Genomic DNA, 18,749 nt, shown 5'->3' with positions numbered 1-18,749 from the left:
CCCCCGCGCGCAGGGAGCCCGAGGGACCCCCGGAGGATGAAGAGTTTTAGTATAAGGACGGAGGAAAAGGCGTCCTCCCGCTCCTGCAGCCCCAGCACAGCTGACCTGCCCACCCTAAATAAGACACAGAGGTCACATCTGCACTACGGAATATATTATAAATTATACCATGCATCCATTAACAAAATATACAAAGCCAACAGAAATATATCTTAAGCCTGAGCATACGTTATCTAAACCCTAGTAAAAAGTAACCTAAAGAAAACAGCATTTCACACTTCATATTCCAATCCTCAATGAAGTGTTTCTCCTCAAACATTTTAGTGTTTTGTTAATTTATAGAGCACATCGTTAACATTCCAAGTATGAAGGTACACACAGAAAGAACATGTGTCCTACTGGGCATTCCAGATCAAAGCAGACAATCACACTACGTTTAGAAATTTCACCTGCTACTGCACCTCACCCCTGTCCTTTGCTCCTCCTCCTTCTAGAGCAGGCATAAGCCAAAAGGTACTCAAAACAGTAAGTGTAAGCTGAGGTGGGGAAAAAAACAGTAGTTTCAAGTTACAGGAAGATGTTTATCTGGTCCACAGCAGACAGTTGTACTGGTGTACAGAGAGATGGGAAACACTGCAAAATAGTTCTACTGTATTTCAAAATAAACATTTAAGAATATATCTTCCACAATCTATAAAAATAGGTTTAAAAGAAAAATGGTATGATACAATATTTTCTTCAATTATTTTAATGGTATCTTATCTCTAAGGGTAGTGTGTCTTAAAAAAAATTACTACTACTGATGGCCTGGTCAGTCACAATACTGATACTACTTCAGCTACATTGTGACAAGACAGAACATCCTAGTTTGAAGCCGCAGTAATAAAATATTTTAGGATCAATGGTCTTTTACTGCAGCAAGGAAAAAAAGTTTGCAAAGTAAGAATGTAGTCAAGACTGCTGTCACCTTCAGAGGACTGGACTCGGAAGACTTATCTATGGATGAAAGTTGTTTGATGGTTCAATATGGCTTTCATGTATGAGCAACCTTTTCTTCTAAGAATCATTTGTAAGGTTTAAGTCTGTTACATTACTATTATGCATTGGACAAATCAATTACTAAATCATATCAGAAGAAACAACTTGATAGTTGTCGGCATCTCTTGTAAATTAGGCAAGACTACATTTCACAGCAGCATTTTACATTGGTTCCTATTCCAAAGCTTGTTAAAAGTCAATAAAATAAGTTTCCAGCTGCCTCAAAAAAGAAAAAAATCTTGCACACAATAAAAGGAGAAGTTCTCATCTGGGTGGAATTTTAAAGTAATTCTAAAGGGTTCAATATGAAATTAGGGACTTAAAGACTACTCATTTAACTATGAGGTCCAAGTAACAGTTGAAATTCTGGTCACCAATTCATAAGATGCTGTGACAAGCACTGTTTGACATTTCCATGAGAAAAAAAGCCAAAAGCTCAAAGAAAAGCCAAAGTTTTAGTCACACCTCCAAACAGAAAGCAGCTGAGGAGCAGCCTGCTACTGCTGCAGTGTTTAACGAGTTTATTCAATTAAGACGATTCCTCCCTCCACCAGGAAGGTTCAGCATCTACTGCTGTACCATTCACTGTTACTGATCTGAAGCAATTCAGTTACCACTTGAACCATATTATTGTTGTGTTTCTTCAGCAGTCGCAAGTTTAACTGCCTGTCACAGAATCCCATCTCACACAGACTGGATAGAAGACTGGCCATGTGCTCTTCTGTAGCTGCAGGCTGCTGAAAACAAAAGGTAGTAAGATAAGCTATAAAAAGATAATTTATTTTTGCCATTTGAAGCAGTGGTCCTGCATTATACTGGAATGTAACTAAGGCATAGAGGCCCTTTTGTCCACAATTAAGCTGTTTATATTCACTTTCACTGTTCACTTACAAAGGTGAATTACTCTTCTACATGACACTGTAAGAGACATGCTTCTATCACCATGGTATGGATTTCCCTATCTGCTGGTGGAGCAGCATCCTTCAAAGGGATGCCATCAAGCTTAACATTTTACTGTTGCATGAAGTCCTACATAGAATATTGATACATTTATAAAACTTACATCTGTAATTTTGAGGTGGGCATTCTATGAAACTCACGTAGCACACAGGAAAGACATTTACCTGTTCTATAATGGGTGGTCCAGCAAATAACGCTTTGTAGGCAGAAGCAGCAACTGACAAAGCTCCTTTAACTAGTTCTCCTGCAATGCTGCTTCCTTGAGGGTATCTGCAGAGAAGTCAGGTATTACTTTAGGGTCAGTAAAGCCAAGTGCTTGTTTCACATGAAATGCAAGTCTCTCCCTGTTGATGTGCCAACTGACATTTAGTTCTTGTTGGAGCGAACAACCTATGATCCAAAGCAATCATCGCTGTTTGGGAACTGAGCTATCCAGGAAGCTCATTCCTTCTTTCTTGATACCTTCTATTAAATAGTGGTTTTATGCTTAAGTACATTAGTTTGCTTTCCATAACATGGCCGTTTGTAAAGAATTAAGTATATATTTCATCTATACATGAAAGCTGTGCACTGTGACATATACAATCAGGCCAGAGTAATTTCCATTTGTTTCTATCAATTCTTAAGTCACTTGATATTCTGCTCAATGGCTTGTCTTATTCCTCCAGTCTCAGTATGTTAAGATGCTTAACTTTGTAGCTAACTTAGGAAATCCCTATTTTAAGAATACTGAGATCTCCCAGAAAAAAAAAAAATCACAGAATTTTAGGATTCAGCTTGAGCTCTTCATACACTTTTGCTTGCCAGTTCTGCATCTTTCATATTTGCACTTAAGTAGAAACCAAGATCTTCTGAAAATACAGCATTATATAATACAGCATATGTTTCCTTTAAGGAGGGAGGCCTTTCTACCAAAATACTAACTACATGAAATCCATAAGCCAGTGCTTTTTCCCTAGGTGCCTAATTTAGCAGTTCTTAGTTTAAAACAGTATTTGTGAAGTCACAGCTTCAGCTTCGTTACCTCGGGTATTCTGAGCACTTCTGTTTACTAGCTACAAATCCAGAAGATCCTGGTCCATGACTGTCTTCACCACTGGGCTCTGGAACAGGAAGAAAAAAATATTATATCAACATGTCCAGTCAATGAGAAGCTCAAGAGATGTAACATGTACATAAGGGGAAAGGAGTGGGATTAATACTTTCAAGTTTAGTTATCCAGACACAAACTAGGTATACAGGATTCTCACTGCAGTCAAAAAAGTATTTCAGAAGTCATTTGGCTGGTTAGTCAGCGGGTGTTTAACACGACATGAACGGTGGTCTGAGCTCCCAGCGACTGTAACAAGAGCTTAAACACATAGCTGATTAACTCCATTGCAGGGTAACTTTTCAGATGTCTACAAATACTTCCAAGTACCCTCCTACAACTTCTAATGTATAGATGCTCTTAGCTGATCCACAAAGCCAATTATTTCTTTATTCAAATCTTCTATATAGTAGAACTTCAACACCTGGAGAAAAAACAATCATCACTTGGTAGATTTCTGCCCTCCTCAAGAATAAGACATCAAATCCAATACTAGGCATAAGGAATAGGCAATAACAACTGTGGATGCATCCTTCATTAAGTACTGTCAATACCTTCTCTTATTTGATTACAAGGAGTGGAAGAGAGATTCTCTGAAGCAGATATGATTGGTTCTTGGACGATATGATTCTGAAGAGATGCAAGATTCCTGAGAACATAAGGCAAAAAAAATTACTTTTACTACTTTCATTCTACATGTACACATGTAGGCAAGTCAAGGTCAACAGACAAAAGAAAAAGCTTCACATGCTCCCTTCTTTCCCTCCCTGCAACTCACTGAATCAGTGAGTACGGACTTCATAAAAAGGTGCAGGATTTAGGGCATTCACTCCAACATGTGACAAAACTTCTGTTGCAACAATTTCTGTTTGGACACTGAACTTGAAGCACAACACCCTGCAGACTACAGCAACACTAACACACACATTCTGTTCTTGTCAAGGAGCATACCTTTGAGTCTGGGGTAAGGTGTCTGCAACCTCTGGGGTTAGTGGTACTACAGCCAATGTTTGTGAAGTTGTCAAAATATCACTGACACTGTGGATCTGTGGCTGGCTTCCCCCTTCTGGACTCTCTGCTCCTGTTTCAGGTTCTCCTGTCTTTTCCAAACTGGGCTGAGAAAGAGCCGAACTATACATAGACTCCCCTAAAGGGCGACTGGTGTCAAAGCACTCAGGGAGAATAATGATATAATCCTCTGATGAAGCAGAGGAGCCTTGACTTTGAATATCATCTTTATCATCATCTTCCTCTTCATCAGAATTGCTGGTGTCACTACAGCGGTTTGCTCTCAGAAGGTCCCCTAACAAGAAAAAAAAATGTGAAGTATTAACAATTGTCCATTTTATATGGGTAACAGCAAAGACAGTATTGTCTCAGATATAAAAGGCAAGTATTCAGAAACAACTATAGACCTTTGCTGCTCATATTAATGGTATAATTTTATCTATTCAGGGGAGGGTGGGGGTGTAGTATGAAAGAGTAATAGATCTTACTGTTAAGCCTATGCAGATATGCTGCTGATACTAGTGCTTATAATAAAAACAGGAATAAGAGCTACACTGAGAAATTAAGCAGTAGTTTTCAGCTCCTAAATTACATGCATCAGAAAGTTCAAAGCACTGACTTCAAGCTACATGTACAAAATATGGAAGCACCAGCCACGCTTAACATATGAGCATGTATTTGAATACTCCACTGGAACTTTTATGCCCCAATTTAACTTTTTTTTTTTTTAAAGCAGCTGTTAAACTAGCTGCTTGCCCAGAGTACTGACACCAATTTTCTGATGTAATAATGTTTCTCTTGATCTAATGAGGATCAGTTTCCTAGAACAGTGTCAGATCTTTTTACACCTGATTTTTTTTTGTAGCTCTTACTACAGCTTTATCTTAAATTCAAACCTATTTTACTTACCAGAATCATTTTCTGTGATTGACTCTGACTGATCAATCTTTGCTTCCTTTTTGGAAGTGGAATTAGTTTTTATCCTAGGAGATTCTTCATTTGTCATATTGCAACGGAAGGTGTCTTGCAATGTTTGTAAAGACCCTAATAAAACAATCAGGAAAAACAATTAAAGCGGTATCACCACCTGCAGTGCAGGGCAATTTGTGGCTAATGTCTAACTGCAAAAAAGTAAAGCCACGGAAGCCAGCTAAAGACAGTGCTTACTCTGGAGGATTTTCTTTTTTTGTGGGGGCTTATGGTCAGGTGCAGCATCCAGGGTTAGAGAGCGAATCACAGTTTCGCAGACAAACTGAGTCCCACTCATATCTTCCTCTCCTTCCTCCTGGTTCAATGGATGTTCAGCTTTCACTTTCACTATGCAAGTATCTGTAGGAAAGCAGGCTTCTGTCATTCCTTTGACAGGGAAATAGAACAGATTATTTTAACACCACTACAAGGAAGTATAAGAAGAATTTTTCAGGCCAGCCAAAGCTAATATTGACTCTATGTGTTAATTCTTTTTAAAAATTGAAATATTTTGGAATTCAGTTCAAGTTGAATGTGAAAGTGATTGAGAAGCATGGGGGCCATACCTGGAGTATTTGAGTATAATCTGGTCTATAAAGGGTGAATGGTTAATTCTCCCAAGAATTCTAGTAGTCGGACAGATCAAGAGAAGCATTTGTATTTCTGGATTCTACGTATATTATGCTCCAACCTCTACAATCAGAGAGTAGCATCAGACTACAGGGTTTATGAGCTGAACAACTGTTTTTCCACAGTTGGGGAATGACAGGAGTTAGAATTCTTTTTAGACATCAAGACTGCTAACTGCACAGAAGTGCGAATATCCTCCTCCTCCCCTCACCCCCAAGCTCCCCATGACTACTGCTTACCAGGCAGTGGTTTAAATCCACTTCCCTCATTCTCCTCCTCTATCTGACCTAAGCCAGGTTTCTCCAGCAAAGGGCTATCATGTGGCAAAGGGGACATGCATGGAGTCATGTCTGAAAAACAAAGGCAGCAAAGATAATTGGCACTAAAGGAATAGGAACCTTCCTTCCCCCAGGAGGCAACCTTTTAAGAAGTTATCCTTTTTAAAGCAATATTCTTCCAATACTGAAGAAACCCAGTTATCTTACAAGATAATTTGGTGAAATAACTAGCTTTGCATTACACTGGCACCAGTTGAACAAAGAAAATAGTAGCTGCCTTCAGTGTCTGGATTCTTACGGTCTTGGGGATGTAAAGCTAAAAAGAAGCCAAGACTGAAAAATACAAAAGATACAAAGCACTACCAAACATCTCCAAGACTGCAGCAAGAATTAAAAAGAGAGGACAGCTGGGAAGACACACTAGCCTGAAAAGCAAAAAAGCCTCTTGCACAAGTGAGTTCAGCTTTTCATTGGGTAAACAGTTACCTCAGAATGCTAAAGACAGCACACAGAATATGAGAAGAACCTTACCAACAGGAGTATTGTGTGGCACTCGCTCCAATTCCTGCACAATATTAATGTCCAGCAGCTCAAAGGACAGCAAATCCTACAGAAAGAAACACCACAGTTTTCATCAGCAAACCCTGAAATGGAATCCTATGCTGTACTTCCCAGCATCAGTTCTCATTAACTTACAAATAAGTCTCCTCCACTTCATTATTTGGCATGATCTCAGACAGAGGTTAGTTTTCCCATAATGTATATCCATGTCATACAATATGGTACACAAATTAGGGCAACAAGAGGCAAAGCTAAGTACTCCCTTGTTAGGGGCCAGAGAAAGACCCAGCCCTGTGACTCCTGATTGAGAATCTTAGTCTGTCCTGCACATACCTTCCGTATAGTGACAGTGCGATACTAATTTGAGAAAATAGTTCTGCTATGCAATGTACTCTTCCTGAAAATACAGTGGCTATTTTAGAGCTCAGCAGCTTTTTTATTTTTATGGATGTCTACACACCTAGATATCAAACCCAAGGTGGCTTATCTCTACCTGAATTTTAGCACTTCACCTGTGCAGTGAGGAGATCAACAGATGGGATGTAAAATTCTCTCTCACTTGGCAGATTTTTGATCTTTAAAGGATTAGTTGGCAGCGGCATTTCAGCCTGCTCCATGATTTCACCCATCAGTTGAGCACCTGCTTCTGTCTTTAAGGAAGCATCCTGCAAAAGCAAAAACAATAGTGTCCCAGAAGCCCCTTAGGCAGGCAGCAAATAAAAAATTACATGAAATATAAAGACTGAATAGTGTATAACAACACAAGTAACTTGAGAATTATTTAATTCAATCATTTTATAGTCAAAAGAACAAGATCTAACAAAGAAATCCTGCAGTGTTTCAGTTCAGTCAAAGAACTAGACAAATAGCTGCAACAGACTGATAACTAATGCCATGCCTGTCAAAAAGAATGACCATCTTAGAACTTACAAATGCAACAGAAGTTGTGTTTCTATTAAAAATAAAAATTAGAACCAAACAACTAAAAGAATCCCCTGAAAATCAATACAGTTAGGGACAACGTGCCATTGCACCAAACAATAGCCACTGCTCCTGCTACTAGGCAATTCAGAACTGCCCCAGATACCATGAGTTACTTGCCTGTTTGGTGCTGGAAGCTTTATCCTTCTGACAGGAGTCAGAATCCTTCCAATTGCTTTCTACACAGTCAGTAGCTGGGGAGGGATCCACAACAATACTGCACCAGATCCTGGGCCCAAACTGTTCCCCTCTGTGTGACAGTCTCCAGTGAGAGGTGTAGGTTCCTTCTGTATTAGGAGCTACAAACTCAACTGAAACAGTTCCTACTTGTCCCGATGAAAGGGGAGGAACTAACACATCTTTCTTTTCAGAAGATGCCAAGGTCAGATTTCCCCACATAAGTTTCAGCTGAAATATACAACAGAAAAAGCAAAAGTTAACTTCACAAGCTCCTCTGCAAACTTTGGGCAGTAAGGAGCACTTAAAAGTTCCTCTGCTGAAAGGCCTTGTAGATACTAGGTGTGGAGAAGAGAGGCTGCTAGTAAGCATTCTCACATTAGTCACTATCATCACAAAGTAAGAAGATAACCTCATCTTTCAACATGAACTCAGTCACTCACAGAAGAAAGGCTTTTTGAAGTCAGAAAAGCAACACACCTGTTGTAAATGAGGTTGAACTTAAACATTATAACAGCACTGGAAGACACGTTCAGTGATGTTAATCTTGATTGCTTTCCTCCTATAGTCTGCAGTTGTAAAGAATACCTAGACAGTTTATTGCCCCAGAACTCCCAGCTTGTTAATTAACAGACCAAATGAAATCCTAAGCTAGTTCTAATAGAGAATTCAGATTCCTAATGCATACAAATATTATCTTCCAGAACTATTTTAGTGTGTAAAAGTAATAGCAAAGGAAAAATACCTTTGTGTCTGAGCTCCATTCCACATTGCCGGTATTTTTCATTCGCCAGTGTTTGATAAACTTTGTTCCTGGTTGCAAGTGAGTCCCATCTGGCAGATTCTCATCCACAAATACCGCACTTAGTGTTGGGACAATTGCTTGGAAAGGCTGACTGGGACTCCTGGCATTGGGGGGGAAGGAAACAAACAAATACAGGGAAAAAAAAAATCACCAAAACACAGGAAGTCCTTCAGCTGCTATTCCACTGGCTAAAAATGGAGGAGACCATTTAGTTTGGTTTTTTATCTCTAGAAGTGTTCCAAAACTCTAACATTTTAGCTACTGTTTTCATCTTAAGTCTACATTCCACATAGCAGTTTCTTTTTTCTTTAAGCAAAGGAAAGCAAACACATCAAAACAGGATTTGCTTATTTGGAAGATTATAATTACAGAACTCAGGTTTAACAGAGATAAGTTCACTGTTCTTCACTTGATTTTATTTAGTCTGACAGCACTATGGGCTATACTATTCTGTTAGAGATTGAAGTAATTATCTTTATGATGTCGAATCAAAAAGATTGTGCTATAGTCTAAGCACCAGTGTCTTTTATTTAGCCTTACAAGCAACATTTTTCAGCAAGATACCACAGTTTTTTCCTGAAAGGGGCTCAAAAATAGATTTAATCCAAAGCTTTACTGCTAATTTGGGCACACTGAGAGGGGACTGGTGAAGCAACTCATACGCAAGCCAAATTTAAAAGATCTTAAAAAAAAAAATCGGGCGTAAATTAGCATTGGTTTCGTTCCTGTAATATGCCTGTTCAGCAAAAAGGAAGCAAGATAGCTATTTCAAGCTCCCCACAAACGTACTAATGTTTACTTGACTTTTAAATGCCCCAAATGGAGGGAATGAATTAAAGAAACTAGAACTACACAAGTTTACACCTGTACACTCATAAAATCAAAGGGAATGGAAAATGCAAAGTGGCTGCCTGCAAAGGCTGCGGTCTAGTGAGCCTCAGCCTAAGATCACATAAAAAAGGAAAAAAGAAAAAGAAAAAAAGAGCACTGAACATAAGCACACAGAATGTACTTGACTTTATGCAGAGATACTTAATACAGCAGGAAGACAGAGACTTTTTTAAAACTAGCAGTAATGTTAATTTATGCATGTGCATACAGCATATATATGTAATCCCAGGCATTCGTCTTCCTCCTAAATCTATATAAATGTGTAAGTTTCTGGTAATAACCATCAGTTAGTTTTTTTCTTCTCCTAGTCTCCTCCCAAGCAAAAGCAATACAAACACTCCTCTTTGCAAATTCCATTTAGTCAGATTCTCACAGGGTCCAATGGCAAACGATACTTTAACTGAGCGATTTCATAATGTTCCTCCTGTTACTTTAACTTGGTCTCATCACAAAAGGACAGACAGCACAACTAAAATGCTCAGCTAACATCTCTTACAGGAAGGTATTAGGTTGGAGACTCTCAGATTTCAGAGCAGGTGAGCCACTACTTTCCAACACATGGACAGAATTCCACAGATGAATTTTCCTGTGCAATTTGAGCTGCTTTTTGAGCTCTCGGACCTCTGCCTTTCGCTGTTTCTTCTCTGCTCGTAATCTTTGCTTTTCTGCCTTCAGAAATCTTTTATCCATCTGTTTCTGGAGCCTGCAGAGAAAATAAGCCACCTTATTACAATACATTAAACTGATTAGAATTTAGCTTAGCCGACATAGTCTTAGTGTCAAAGGGAACACTTCAGGAAATGTCTCGTGCTTCTAGACTGGATACCAGATGATTTTAAAAGAACATCTCCACAGTTGCTTGTGAAGATACGTTGAATGGCCTCAGTGAAAGAGCAAACTTAAAAGGCAGATTAGAGTATGCTCAAAGAAAAAGCAAGCTCTCAAAGTTTGCTACCCACCTATGACACAAAACTCTTTCTACTTTGTTATTAAAAACACCATAAGATTCGTGACTTATGGCATTTATATGTATATAGCTATTTTTAGCTACTTGCAATAAAGTCTGAGTACCATTTCCATTTCTTGTTATCCCTAAATCTAAAATAAAAGCTGAACATCAGCCCCAATACAGGTGTTTCCACTTCACTATCCGGATAAACTTGTCAGGTACTGACAGGTGTCACCATTTACCTAACTTGCTCCAGAGTAGCAGGCAGGCGAGGTGACAACTCTGCAAGGCTGTAATTCTCAGCAACACATAGTACAGGTCTTCGCAGCTTTAACAAGACATGATTAGGATCATGTGCATATGTTCCTGCTTCACACTGCTCACAGATATTGTAGGCTGGACAAAGGCTGCAAGCAGAAAAGGTAGAAGGTTACCAAGAGGCAGACAAAGAATTAATGCACTAGAAAAAGCCACTGAAGGATAATTAATCCTTACATTTCTGCAGAGAAACAACTCTGAAATGTACAGCATGCTGCACGTTAGAAATCTAGAAGTCTACAACACCAAGACAGCTTCTCAGACTCATTCACATGCCCTACATGTTAGGTTTCCCACACTCCCACCTCTCATTCTACCTGCACTGGTAGCGAACTCCAACAATTCGGGCCTGGCAGTTGCAGCAGGAGATCAGCCAGTCACACTGGTTGGCATTCCCTGATTGGCTCTCTGAAGTTGGAGGTGCTCCTGTAATACAGCTCTCAGAAAAATCTGGAGACTGATTGTGATGAACAAGCTTCTCATATAGCTTCTGTTCCAGTTTCTCAACAGTTTCCTTAACTACTTGTTCCCTGAACTGGAAAAAAATTAAAGTAGTCATGGATGAGACCCACCTATGCAGCTTCAAAGTTGGATTACATTGTTCCAAGTCTCCCAATCCATACATCATAAAGCATCTCAGTTCCCATCCCCCCAGCAAATTACAGATGAAATTAAACAAGTATCACCTTCCTCAAAGAGTTGTATTTTAGAAAATACCAGCCCATATGTTTTAACAAGGCAAATTAAAAATCATATATTCGTGTTTACAATATTAAGGTTTTCCATAACCTTGCATAAAGTGAAGGACACTAATCTCTGAGAAAATTAACACAACTCCCAAACCCCTCTGGAGTCGCTATCATTAACTCCTGATTTTGTCCATCAGGGATGTTTTACATACAACCATTAAGTTCCCCTATCTTTAGTTTGTACAAAGAAGCGGCAAAGGAAAGGAGATCCTAGAAAAAAACCCCACACCTTAAAGATAAACACATACACTATTGCATCACTGTACCTTCTAGTTTCAAGAACTCACTAGTTATTAATTAATTCTTAGCATTCGTATGTAACTGCTTCTCGGTGATGTTTATTAGCTGTTCAGAACAAGTTAACACCCACATCTTATTAATCTATAGGTTAGTAGTCATTGGCCTCCTGAAAGTATTTTCTTAAACAGAACAATCAAGAAAAGCAAGGTCATCAAACGCTATGCTTCAAATCTCAGGAAGCCCTAACTATCACCCCGCTGAAACTGTTCAGACAAGAGCCTCCAACAGCAACACCGTATTTCATGCTTTCTCTCATCACGACTGCCCTGAAGTTCCTATGACTATCTGGAGTGCAACAAGGACTCTAGCACGGCTACTTAAAGCTACACTCAAATCAATCAAGTGCATAAACCAAACAATCCACTTTTGACAGGAAGTGGTATGTATCGAACTTTTTTTTTTTAAGGTAACACCTAGACTGTAGAGAGGTATCTTTTCCACCCACAGCCTCTTATGTATTCCTAAAAGAATACGAAAATTCAGAAGAAAACACACTTACTGTTTCCAAGTAGCTAGTAAACCATTCTGGAGGATTTTCATTTGTTCTTCTTGCTCTAGTGTGATTTAATTTTTTCTGGGAAAAACAAACAAACCAACCAACCAAAACACACAAAAATAAGTCACAAACCTTAAGTATGCAAAACTGAAAGAAAACCCTCAATAAAGCAAGTTAACCACTTTCAAATAGCTCTTCCCTCAAGTGTCTTTATAAAATTTCAAGTTCTTCAGGAAACAGTGGAAAAGCAACACAAGGAAGCCACTGACATTCTCCTGAAAGATTTCTGCCTTATTAGCATTTGAGTGTAATTACACATCAAACCCAAAGAAATTAAGTCAACCAGAAGTTGCTAGATGGCAACCAGGGCTTCAGGAGACTAACTGCTTTATCAAAATACTTAAGAATGGTCAACATGAAAGAATCTGTATTTCTAAATGCAGCATCAAAATATCCTCTTGAAGACATTTAAACAATTTTGTGAGATTCAATAGGGGCAGGGAGCTGAAAATGAAGACCAACTCCTGAACTCAAGAGTTTTTATGTATGGGTAAAGATGATGATCAGTCTATAAAGTGAATTGCACTTATGAATTATTTGTTTTAATGGATATATAATCTAACTCTGCATCCTACCTGAATTGTCAGCTCCATTTCATTTTTTAAGTCTTCCTCTAACCCCTGAGCCAGCATGGAATAGTGCGAAAGAGGTTTCTTCTCATCTTTAAGAAGCGCCAACTTTTCTCTCGCAGTTTTTTCATGTAGTTGCGAAGAACAAGAATACGAAGTTTCGTTCAGAGAAGAGTTTTCTCCATAGACATTCATCTGAAGTTGATTTCCTTGTTTAACTGCAATCTAAATAAACAGTACATACATGATGTTTACTCCACTTACAACCAACATACAAAATCCTTTAAAAAATACAGCACTACACTGGAGAGGCTGGGGAAACACTAACACACACAAAAAGAAAAATTGAGTGAAATGCCAAGGTACAGTCAGCTGATAGTCTATTCTGCCTTTCTTCAAGGTTACCAATATGCTTATTAAAAAGTTCATTATAAGCAAAAGGTTAATTATGCAGATATTCTGCAGGAATTTTTCGATCAATAGAGTTGTTCATATGAGCCAGTAAACAACAGAGATTCTGTCAAGGAACTTACAGTAAATTTTAATTTATGATTATTTTCAGATTATTATCAGATTTAAAATTCAGACCACGAGCAAAGAGTTCTGAAAGCATTAGTATTGTACAACTGATTTTTAAAGGAATGCAATTCTTATGTTGTCTAAATAAAATTAACTGCTTCCAAAGTAACTAAGCATTGATACCAATTAAAGTTTAATGCCAGAGAGTACAACATTACAGTCTACATAGCAAGATTTTTAAAGGGATCCCATTAGAGCCCAGTATCTCCAAACATGGGATTACTGTTTAAGTGTCTGAGAAAGCCAGTCATTTAATCAATGAACTGGCTGTTCAGGGCCCTGAACCACAACTGTCTATTCAACTAATTTAAACAAATTAAGATTAGCCTGGATGGAAAAAAACTGTAGCAAAACATTCAAGCTATTGTCCAAAGCTAGAAAACACCTATTCTGATTTCCATGGGCTAGGTAATGCTTGCGGTTTTTTTCCTCAGCCACACCAATTTTAATTGGAGAAGGATGTATATATTGAAAAAAGTCAGCATTTACCTTCAGAGCTTCTTCATATTCCTCTAAAGAAAAAAGGAAAGAAATGTGAATTTTCCCTGTCTCAAACAACAGATCTAAGTTTAGCACATAGTATTTAGTGACGCTTATATCAAGGAGTGTCTCCCCTACCTTCTGTAAATTCTTTTAAAACAGCTCTACTGAAGGAAGAAGTTGTATATATGGCAACAAGCAAACATGTTCTCACAGCCTGAAGACTTAACATTCCATTGATTTAGTAATTTCCAATTTGTTGCTATGGACCAAAACCTCCTCCCTTTGGGAAGAAATTGATGCCCAACCATACATAAAACCCAAAAATCAAAGAGCAAGCATTCTCAACTGCTTCTCCAAAACCATAAACAACAGTTGGGGTCTCTTTACTGATTTCACTTCAGTAAAGTAGCAGCTCACCTTTGCTATTCACAGAGACCTGCAACGAGAAATAATAGTGAGTAATAGCCACTGATATACTTTTGCGATTCTCTTAAAGTTAACACGCTTTCAGAATAACTGTTCTTTTATTCAGAGTTTCTAAAATACCACTCCTTCAGATATTTGTTATTGCTGCCATGTTTAATCATTAATCAATGTTGTGTTCTGGAGTAGACCATGTTCTTTATTAGATTTGCACAATAGCAAAGTCTCTGGCACCTACTAGCATCCAGAACAAGTGTGGCTCATCTACTGGCAGTAAGCTAGTACCAGTACCACCGAGTTCGCTATACAAGTACGCAGAGGTTGGACCCAGTTGCTTTTAATGCCCAACACAAAACACTTAACTGTTCTTTTGATTTAGACACAGGCCAAGCCCATCTTCTACAGGTGCTCATTTATCAAATGTGCACACAGAAGTTATTAATGCAAGCAGCTATTTAATCACTGCAGCATTGCATGATTCTGAACAATGTTTACTCTATTAGCACTTGAAAAGGATCTTTAACAGATGCATCTATGTATTTAGATAGATATAGGCTGGTAAATAAGGGTAGAATCTTTCCCTGAAACATTGCTGGAAGCATCTTGACATTTCCCCTTAGGGGAAAAAAAAAATAAAAACATCCCCATCTCTGCAATTTAGTAGAGCTACAAACCAAGTAATGGAACACAGTCTGTAAAAATTATGTTCTGTTTGAGAGCCACATTCTACTCTGAATCTCTAGATAAACAGAAAGAATATGAAGGGTGAGGTTATGCTAAGCAGGAAGTTACTCAACAAGGACAACTAGAAGTAATCAATTTGTTTTCTGAGTCAGTAATCTGCTTGGAGATTATAGCATTTGCATAAAACAAGCAGAGGATTTCAGTACACCAGATCACTGAAGCAAATATATGCTAATGACAAGGGACCTACATTTTTCAGAATAAGGAGTGTAGATTGAAGAGACAGGGCTTTACCATGGCTGCAAACAAACAGTTACAACTACCTTACTCTGATAAAATGAAAAATAAAAGAAGTCCCTCAACAGAAGCATCCCTCCCTCAGAGCACATAGTCCCACTGCCTGTTTCTATGGGGTGCAAAAAAGAAAGGCAGTAGCTTCTAAAAAGTATTTTAAAATAAGTATGCTACATTAAGAGTGAAACCAAAAGACTAATAGCTATTTTCTTATCAAAGGGGCAAAAACATCACCTGTGATACGCATAATATGCACTCCCGAAGGACCCACTACAAATTATCAAGAGGCAGAAGGTTCACACCAGTCATATTTGGGTAGACTTGTTGGGAAGGTGGGGGGTATTTTACCTCATCATTATCTTCATCAAGGTATTTAATCTGAATGTTGTCCAGGTCAAACGAAACTTTAACCTGTAAGGAAAAAAGAACACAAAACCACAATGAGACAGGACTACAGATGTTTTCAGTGAATCATGATTACTAACAGGGAAAAATGTTTTAACCCTTCCACCCCCGCCTTCAGCTTCTCAGTTGAAATAAACACTGTTTTACAAAATCCATTCTTCCGGAGCTGAATAACTCTCCCCAGTGCCTTGCCTCTAACCTTTAATAACTTTCTATGTTGAAAAGAAAAAATTAATTTCTTTCATGTTTCACCTTCCTGAGTTAATGTTTACCCCAAAATAAATAACAACCTTTCCATTACTAAAGGACTAGCTCAGGGTTAATGAACTCAGTCACAGTAAACACTGTGATATACAAAGGCCAAAGCCAACAATGACAGAATACTTTTACATTAGAAAGTACCAGGGAGACAGCTCACGCAGATGAGCAGCCTTTTTTCCACAAATATACTTGTGTTTGGAGAAACCAGGATTAATTCAAGTACTAAAAAAAGCAAAGTATCTCATTCTACTACACACTGGCTAAGGCACTGTACATCTGCACATATAAACTCATTACAGAGATCAGAATTAGGAGAATAAAGCTGAGCAGCTACTTTGCAGTTTGCATTAATAGGGCAGAATGAATAGCAGCAAGTGAACCATAACTGCAGGTGGTTGCTTCCCTGTGTTGACTAACAGCCTTTGAGGCTCATGTGCATTTTTGTATCATTTACCTACACAAACTGTGTTTTTCTCAACAGAAACTCTCTCTGAAAAATTGCTGTATCTGAGACACATTCTGCTAGCCTAGACCTAACAGAAGAACACTAGCAGCCTTAGAAGGCAGCAGACGGCTGGGACTTACATAGCACCACAAGAGCACAGTGACACGGCCACATACATTCTGCAATGGATGTGCTACAGGCAGGTTCTTCCAGTGATACATCCCAACTTAATTTTGGGAGTGCAGCAAGAGAACCAACTCAGCTTGTCAAGAAGAAACTGTGGTCTACATCTATGTTGTCTAGTACCACAGATTGTCCCCCTAAAAGTCAAGCTAGAACCAGAGATCGCGTTACCCCTTATAAACACCAGACAAGTTTAATAATACATTAAAACACAGGGAAGACACAGTTTAACTGACGCTACTTTGAAACATTAATTCATACAACATAGTGCAGAGACACCCAGTGGTACTATCTTGGTTAGAGAAACATTATTGTAACAGAAGACCACACCTTGAACAAACACACCCTCACTCAGACTACTTAAGATTAAGGGCAACACCATGCTTACATAGCAATCTGCTTCCAGCTTTGATGCAAGCAGGATTCTGACTAGTTCAAACATTCCTGCAGGGTCTACTTGCCACCAAGTATTTTAAGCCTGAACTAGTGCCTCTTCTAGAAGACTGAAATACAATGAGTAAAGATGATGCAATTCAAACTCTAAATTTTAGCAATTCACAATGCAAGAGCCTCCTACAAGGTGCACTGGAATGTGTTAGCTAAGAGAAGAACTGAAAGAGAGAAAATAAAATACTGGCAAGATCTTTAAGATGCAACTTTGAGAGTAAGCTAAGAAGCCCACAGCAGTTACAACAGAATAAATAAAAAAAAAAGAGTCACTACAGCTACATCATAACCAAGGGAATCTATACTACACAATTTCAGCCTCAGCCAATAGAGGCATTTGCACTAAATAGGACTGGAAAAAAACATCCAAACAAAAAACTCTTCAATATTCCAAGCGCATGATATACAAACCTTCATAAGCGAGTGTCTATGTGTGCATGGCCCACTAACAAAACCAGTTATATCCAAGCACCGGGAGGCAAGTAACCAAAAATGTATGTTAGTGACTCAGTACCCCAGAGAGCAAAGATAAATCTTCAGGAAAATGTTCTATAAGCAACTGAAGAGTATTACTTCATCATATCTGCTTGATTAAGGAGAAAAATGGGAGATAAGAGGAACAGACTGTACTTTATAGGCATACAGTGCCAAGACCAAGTATCCGTAACTGTGGAAACGACCATAACACATAGCTAAGGCCACCTGCTCATACAGCAAAACAAACGACCCATAAGCAGCTTCATCCAAAACAGGCTCTTCACGCCGCTCTAGATATAAAGCAGGAGTAAAAGCTACTGTCAATGCTAAAAGAAACATCTGGACCGCAGCAGAATAAACCAGTTCTAACAGCCTGTGCAGCGGGGGACACGGCTTAGGAACCCCGGAGAGAAGATGCTGGGCCCTAGGAGAGGCGCCGGGACTCCCAGCGCCTCACCGAGACGGCTCCGCACGGCCGCGGCCCCGCGCCTGCGGCAGCGCTCTGCCTCCCGGGGCGAGGCGGGACGGACAGCGCTCACCATGGCCTCCACGTCCGCCCACGTCGTGTGCGCCGAGTCCGACACCAGGAAGGTCTGGGTGTCCCCACGGCAGGTGACGCGGAGGGTCACCTGCGGCTCCATACTGCGCTCCCGCGGGGCCGACGGACGCGCTGCCAGGCGGCCCACCGGCCCTAACATGGCGGACCGGACGCGGCCCGCCCCACGCCCTCCGTGCCAGACTATTGGCGGCTCCACCTGCCACTCATCCTCCTCACGCCCTGGTTGGCCACCAGGGGCGGGGCCAGGAGCTGCAGCACCACAACAATAAACAGCTCCAGGAGCGCGCAAGCGGACCCGCGGCGCACCGCCAGCAGACACGCACTTCCGGGCCTGCGCCGCGGCTCCCACAATGCGCCGCGCCGGCGCCTGCGCACTCCGCAGAAATGCGTGCGGCGGGGTCACGCGGCAGCGGCACAGCCAATCAGCCGTGCCCTCCCGGCACCGCCCCGCCGTGGCCGGAGCGGGAGCGTCACGCGGCAGGAAGGAGCCTATAAGAGGGCGCTTCTGGGCCCACGTGCTGTGGGCTGGGTGTGCGATTGGTCGCTCGGGTGTGTTGTGTCACGGGGCGGTGGAAAGGGCGCGAAATGCGATGGTGTGGGGCGGCTCCTGAGGGCGGGCGAGCGGCTCCGGGCCGGGCGGCTGCGACCTGCCTCCGCTTCGGTAGTGTCCGGGTGGGCCG

At 40.2% G+C, this 18,749-nt stretch overlaps 1 protein-coding gene across 6 annotated transcripts; it reads right to left on the bottom strand.

The window, feature by feature from the left end:
* Positions 1–139: 139 nt before the first annotated feature.
* Positions 140–18,383, bottom strand: NBR1 (NBR1 autophagy cargo receptor). Of its 6 annotated transcripts, none has more exons than XM_068418804.1 (21): positions 18,050–18,383; positions 15,641–15,703; positions 14,309–14,327; positions 13,898–13,920; positions 12,836–13,054; positions 12,204–12,278; positions 10,973–11,190; positions 10,580–10,744; positions 9,885–10,091; positions 8,438–8,597; positions 7,636–7,923; positions 7,047–7,199; positions 6,505–6,580; positions 5,935–6,045; positions 5,264–5,452; positions 5,006–5,140; positions 4,040–4,391; positions 3,643–3,737; positions 3,023–3,101; positions 2,163–2,268; positions 140–1,775 (listed from the first exon to the last, which is right to left on the bottom strand). In XM_068418804.1, exons 1-21 carry the CDS (start codon positions 18,206–18,208, stop codon positions 1,599–1,601), a joined length of 3,069 nt encoding a protein of 1,022 aa, XP_068274905.1. In that variant the 5' UTR covers positions 18,209–18,383; the 3' UTR covers positions 140–1,598. The 6 variants fall into 6 exon arrangements, with proteins under 6 accessions (XP_068274905.1, XP_068274906.1, XP_068274907.1 ...); XM_068418805.1 differs by having other exon boundaries at positions 140–1,772; XM_068418806.1 differs by having other exon boundaries at positions 5,264–5,425.
* Positions 18,384–18,749: the final 366 nt, after the last annotated feature.

Source organism: Nyctibius grandis, chromosome 26, assembly GCF_013368605.1.
Source record: "Nyctibius grandis isolate bNycGra1 chromosome 26, bNycGra1.pri, whole genome shotgun sequence".
Taxonomy (NCBI): Eukaryota; Metazoa; Chordata; class Aves; order Nyctibiiformes; family Nyctibiidae; genus Nyctibius; species Nyctibius grandis.
Note: the sequence above shows the minus strand (reverse complement) of the source record. Positions and strands in the feature narration are given on the sequence as shown.

Coding starts and splice junctions, on each gene's coding strand:
- NBR1 (XM_068418804.1), bottom strand. CDS start 18,208: ATGTTAGGGCCGGTGGGCCGCCTGGCAGCGCGTCCGTCGGCCCCGCGG. Junction 6,581..7,046: donor TTGATCTCCTCACTGCACAG/GTGAAGTGCTAA, acceptor TTCTTTCTGTAG/GATTTGCTGTCCTTTGAGCT. Junction 1,776..2,162: donor GACCACCCATTATAGAACAG/GTAAATGTCTTT, acceptor TTTTGTTTTCAG/CAGCCTGCAGCTACAGAAGA.